At 47.1% G+C, this 6,159-nt stretch overlaps 1 protein-coding gene across 1 annotated transcript in view; it reads left to right on the forward strand.

Annotated features, from left to right (window-relative positions):
• Positions 1 to 1,233: 1,233 nt before the first annotated feature.
• The window catches only part of fgfr1b (fibroblast growth factor receptor 1b), a gene marked incomplete at both ends in the record, with an annotated part of 9,270 nt that continues 4,344 nt past the window's right edge, over positions 1,234 to 6,159 (forward strand). The window contains 3 exons of the mRNA XM_080529510.1: positions 1,234 to 1,339; positions 3,658 to 3,741; positions 3,905 to 4,077. Of these exons, the coding sequence (XP_080385636.1) occupies positions 1,234 to 1,339; positions 3,658 to 3,741; positions 3,905 to 4,077 (363 nt within the window). The remainder of the gene's footprint in view (positions 1,340 to 3,657; positions 3,742 to 3,904; positions 4,078 to 6,159) is intronic.

Raw genomic sequence — 6,159 nt, forward strand, 5'->3', positions numbered from 1 at the left:
CTGGTGGTTAGGTGGTGATTTTAGATGCAGACATACTCTGTGAAGTCAGAAGTTAAGGCCACATGAATGTGTGGTGTTGTGATTGCCACAGTGAGGTTTGCAGAGCTGAACTCTCCGTCTCGCTTCGGCTGTCTGGGAGAGGCTGTCAGATGTAGCATCTAGCAACGCTGTTGAAACTTGGCCATAACACTTGTAAATGTGTTGCGCGGACCCATTAATTTAAGAGACTCTTAAACGTTAGTGGAGGGCTGTGTTATGGTGGTGGCGTCAGTTAGGTGTGTGTGTGTGTGTGTGTGTGTGTGTGTGTGTGTGTGGTAAATGAAGGGCATTAATGATGTCTTCATAAACCCGCCGCACTCCACCGTTACATACCTCACATTCAGGGCCACCACGCACACACACACGCACACACACACGCACACACACACACACACACACACATACACTCTCTGCTAGCTGAAGGACAGAGCTCATTATGAGATGGGTCCAGTGTGGCCACACTGGCCAGGCTATAATGTATGTAAGGACCTCAGTAATGTCCAGACCGACAGTGAGAGCAGTAAGGACAGGTCTCAGTGATGCCAGCCAGGCTGCGTTCATCATATTTATGAGCCCTCTAAAAGGAGATGATGATTATATGGAATACTTTACTTCCTTTTAAGTCCTTGTTGTTATAGCCTCCTTAAACCAGGTGTGTGTGTGTGTGTGTGTGTGTGTGTGTGTGTGTCTGTGTGTGTCTGTGTGTGTCTGTGTGTGTCTGTGGTCTGGAGCCATTTGATAACACCTAAGCTTTATATTTTCAATGAGCCTTTGGGAGACGAAGAGCAAATGGGGCTTTAGGCTGTGAGATTGCTGGGAGGTGTGTGAGTGTGAGTGAGACACCAACTGTGATATAACACAGTGTGACTTCTGATGGGTGTTACGGAGTGACAGGTGAGCTAGCAGGGGGCAAGTGCCAAAAGTGTGTGTGTGTGACAGATGTTTATCCTCCACTGTGGAAAGAGACACCCGAGCATGTGTCATAGGCACTGATCTATTGGCCAAAGTCTTTACCAATGACCCCCAAACAGCTTTGACAGAGTGGCTTTATTCCTTTTCTTAAAAAACACATTGTTTGTTTATGCCATTTACACTATCTCTCTCTCTCTGTCTGTCTGTCTTGCAGAGTGTTTCTAGTCTGAGGAGTGGAGGGTTGTGAGTTGATCTAAGGAGAGCGCCCCCTACAGTTCCAGTATGTTGTCCTCCCGCTGGTCTTTGCTGCTCCTTGAGGTTCTCCTGGTTCTACTGGTTCAGTCTCCTCTGAGCCGGTCTCGACCAGCCCTCACTGACACCGATACAGGTAAGAGACACACCGTTGCACATCCTCGTGTGTCTGTTTGTGTGAGTGTGCCTCTTTCTCTTGGTCTTCCTCACTCTTTTATTAAAATTATTTATTTATTTATATATATATATATAAAATTAATCTTAGGGATGCTCCGATCTGGATTTTTGGGGCCGATACCGATCACCGATTTTTTTCCCTCAAGATCAACCGATACCGATTTTTTTTTAAACACATAACTGTAGGCCTACTGACTGGATAGCCTACATATTTTTTGCTTTTTAGACAAAACCTCTGATCCATTAGGCACCAAGCATACGCAGACCCATTTTTATGGCATAGTAAAAGTCTGGCCTATCACCCAGTTAGGGCCTGAAGCCCAAGTCAGTCGATATGGCTGTATAAAAGACATCATAAACGTGGCCTTCATGGTTTACATACTGTTACGTCCTCCTATGTTTTCTGTTCAGTTATCTGTCTTCCCCAGGAAAAAAAATAAAATCGGTTTTGCGATCGGCCATTTTTGCCGATCACCGATCGAGTCATTTGGAGTGAAATCGGCCGATTTAAATCGGTGGCCGATAAATCGGAGCATCCCTAATTAATCTCTCTCCTTTCTTTCTCTCTCTCAGTTGGATGTGAAGTTTTTGTGATGTTGGATGTGGAGTTATCGGGCAGGGCTGGTGCTTATTAGTGTGGGGGGCTTGTGTTCCTCCTCTCCTTTGTTAAGGCAACTCTTTCATGTCAGGCTTGGGTCTGGGGTTCTGGGTAGTGAGGCCATGATGTTTCAATCCCACTGACTGCTGTTTGAACAGAGAGGCTTTCGGGCATCATTTGAAGTTCTAGAGCTGTTAAATGTTATGTAGAATATGATGTCAAATGTATAAGAATAGTGTATGAGAATATGCTATAATGACTTTACTGTTCTATAATAAGACACAGACTTTTCAAGGTTTGGTTGTTTGGTTTTGAAGCATCTGAGAATGATTTTTCATGGTTTAAACCACGATTTGGCTCCTCAAGTCCTGGCTATGGTCTGCATCCTGTCCACACACATACACACACACACACACACACACACACGCACAAACAGTCCCTGGAGCAGGGTATTAGGGCTGGTCAGTCTGGCTGTGGGTAAATGGACTCAGCAGAAATACAACCAGTTCCTTTCAGAAAGTATTCACTATTTCCTACCAAACTGTGGGTGTGTGTGTCTGTGTGTGTTTGTTTGTTTCGCGTCCAACCATCTGGTTTCCAGCTGAGCATGTGATCGAGGCCATAAATTCTTGTTTTTCTCTCAAAGTCAAAAACACAAAATTTTTACTTTTCTGCCGCAGACTCTTTTCCATAAACAAAGGCTGCTTCCAATTTCCTATCACGCTCGTTCCGCTTCTTTCAAATAAAGTTTTGGCTCTTTGGATTCCAACCACCTCCCTTTGCTCCGGTCTTGTTTCTGCAACTCTCTCTCGTCTCTCTCTCTCTCTCCAACACACTCCACCTCCCTTCCCCCCTCTCTTTCTCTCTGGCAACCCCTCATTAGTAATACATGTCGTCCCCTCATAAGAACAGACAGTATTTTAGGGAGTGAGGACCTCACAGGGAGACTCTGTGCCGATCCCTCCCTGTAGATTACAGGCTAGTGAATGAGTGTAACCAGGGGACGGTTCTGTTCCAGTGCTGGAGCCGTCCTGCTCAGACCCCGGGGTTTGCGGGCCTGGTCTGGGTAGATTACAGGAGATATGGAGCCAAGCTGTATGATCATTAGACCAGAGGATCTCCATGCTGCCTCAGTGGTTCTCTCTCAGGGGTTCCGAAAGTAGTGGCTCCACTACCCACCCCCTCCTCCCTGCCTCCCCAGCCCTCCCCCTGCTTTTCTAGCCCCCCGCCCCCGCCCCCTCCCCGCCATGCTTTGTTCTTAAACGGTTACCAGGATCAAGCTGGGGGGATTAGTTCTTTTTTAGGCTGAGGGGGGTTTCTGAAGTTTAGGAAGTGGTAGGCTGTTGTGCTTGTGGTGATGACAGGTTCTGTCTGTTTCTGTTTGTGAGGGGACTGACCTCTGTCAATGAGCAGGGCAGGGGGTTGAAAGGTCAGAGGTTAATCTTCAAACTGTTTCCCTTTACCCTCAGCAGGAGCATCCTAGACCCCCACAGAGTAACCCTACCCGAGCCCTTCCTGTTTACACACACACACACACACGCACACGCACGCGCGCACTCACACGCACACGTACCAATACAAAGATGGGTGGTTTCTCACTGGGATGTGTTGTGGTGAGTGATTGTGGACTGCTGCTAATGTGCTGCTCTCTGTCTGTCTCTCTGTCTGTCTCTCTCTAGCTGATATCCCGACATCATCTGAAGATGAAGATGACGATGAGTCTTCCTCAGAAGAAAATAGGCTTATCACTCAGAAGCTCCAACGTAAGATTCTCTATCTCTGTCCCCCTCTCTCTCAAACACAAACATATGATAATAAATGGTTGATCAAGGCTTTTCCTAAGCATTGGTATGTATGTATGCATGTATGTATGCATGTATATATGTGACATAAAATGCCATATGTTTTGTGTTCATGTCTATGTAGAGTTGGCTCCTCAGTGGATAACTCCGGACAAGATGGAGAAGAGGCTCCATGCTGTTCCCGCCAGCAGAACCGTAAAGTTCCGTTGCCAGGCAACAGGGAACCCCACCCCCACCCTGCGCTGGTACAAGAACGGGAAAGAGTTTAGGAGAGACCAGCGCATTGGAGGCTTCAAGGTGTGTGTGTGTGTGTGTGTGTGTGTGCGTGCTCCTACCTCTGATGCTCCTCAGGTGGTGTCGAACCACTTTCAGGGTCACGTCGAGGTCGTAGGTCAGCAGAGAGGTCATGTGAGGAAGAGCAGCACAGGTAGGTAAGGGTTATGGTTATGGCTTGGATTAGGTCAAGGAGTGGGTCTCAGCTGAGCCAGCTGGTTGGTGGAGTAGTATGCAGCACAGTGCTGGGCCTGTGGAATGGCAATCATGAAGTATCCAGCTGGTTGAGCAGGCTGGAAGGGGTTGATAACTGGACTGGGCACCATGCAGACAATGGCCATCCGCTGCATGCACTGGTTGTTTATGTGTGCCTGGTGCTGTGCGCCTCCTTGCCCTGGGCCAGGGCCATGTATAGGGGCTTGGAAGCCACAATGCGTCCATTCATCTCAGTCACAGACCCAGCGATACTGGGTTTGTATGCAAACATCTTGTTACTTGCCAGGGGTGTTCTAGTGGAGTGCACTCCCCAATTTTTGCCATTCTGACTGGCTGCCTCTTCGAATCATGCACGCATCCATAAACACAGTTAATGTCAGTCACTGCAAGTCCACTTTGGGGAGTTATTATGAGAGGATGTTGTTGTTGGGAACATCGAACAGAATTTTGCCACGGTAGCCAGAGGTGGCAGATTTCCAACAAACGTACGCCCTGCTCCTCTAAGTGGTTGAGTTGATGCCAGTGGGTTTCCATCCAAATGACTCTGCAAAATGCACAGCTATCAAGTGTCTCTACAAATTAATTCATAATCTGAAATCTGACACAGTGAAATCATGTAAAGAATAAATACAAAAAAAAACGTTTCAAATCCTTTTATTTATTTTTTTATCACCCCCTGGTCTTTGAAAAAATGGATTGTCATGTTTATTTTTTACATTTTTGTTTATTCATTTTGCAATGCTTTTGAGAGTTATGCGTTTATCAACATCATTATTTTTTGGCTTATTTCAAAGTCCAGATCTCGGTCCTTCATCTTAGAGGGTTGGAACTCCAGCTTTCTGTGCAGCCATCTCAGCATGGTGGGCCTTCAGCACAGCGACTGCCTCATCCACCATGGAGCGTAGGGACTCTGGGAAGTCATGCAGGTGGAGCAACTCAGAGTTGTGGGAATAGTAGGCAGCACAGTGCTGGGCCTGGGGAATGGCAGACATGAAGTGTCCAGATGGTTGAGCAGGTTGGTAGGGGTTGATGACTAGGTTGGGCACGGTGCGAACGGTAGCCTCACTCTGCATGTACTGGTTGGTGAAGTGGGCTTGGCGCTGTGCTTGGCGCTCCCCCCTACACTGGGCCAGCGCCACGAACAGGCACTTGGTGGCCACAAATGCGGCCGTTCATCTCAGTCACAGCCTTGGTTGCCGCCTCAGGAGACAAGAAGCACACAAAGCCAAAACCCTTGCTGTGTTTACCCACATCCATCAGCTAGGTTGTTCACATACAGATTGACTCCTTGGTATCTGGTTGTGCAGCCCTGCTTTATCTGCTCAAACTGGCGCTTTAGCTCAGGCTGGCACTCTCCTTTTTTCTGGGCACGGCCCACATAGACCTGCCTGCCGTTGATCCTTTTGCCATTCATATCCTGAATGGCTCTCTGCGCGTCCTCATTCTTTTTAAAGTCAACAAAGCCAGAACCCTTGGACTTTCCATTATCATCAGTCATGATGACACGAATACTCAGGGCTGGTCCATATTTTTTCACATTCAAAAATGTCCTTTAGTTTAACGTCATCCATTGCCTCTCCAAAGTTTTTGATGTACACGTTAGTGAACACTTGGGCCCTGGCTCCAAGTTCAGCCTGTCTTTCTTAGCGATATTTGAAGTGTCCAATAAATACTTTTTAATAACGTGCCATTTAGCCTCACAATGGCTCTTTCAGCAAAAATCCTGGGTGTCAAAGTGAAGAAAGCCGTAGCCTTTTGAGTCATTCTCATCACAAACCACCTTGCCAGAATGGATGTTGCCAAATTCAGAGAATGTGTCGTAGAGGACCGCGTTGTCAATAGACTTTTTCAAGTTCTTTATAAAGATGTCTTCAATCCCGCTCTTCCTCA

Source organism: Nansenia antarctica (genome assembly GCF_963989245.1).
Source record: "Nansenia antarctica genome assembly, chromosome: 4".
Taxonomy (NCBI): domain Eukaryota; kingdom Metazoa; phylum Chordata; class Actinopteri; order Argentiniformes; family Microstomatidae; genus Nansenia; species Nansenia antarctica.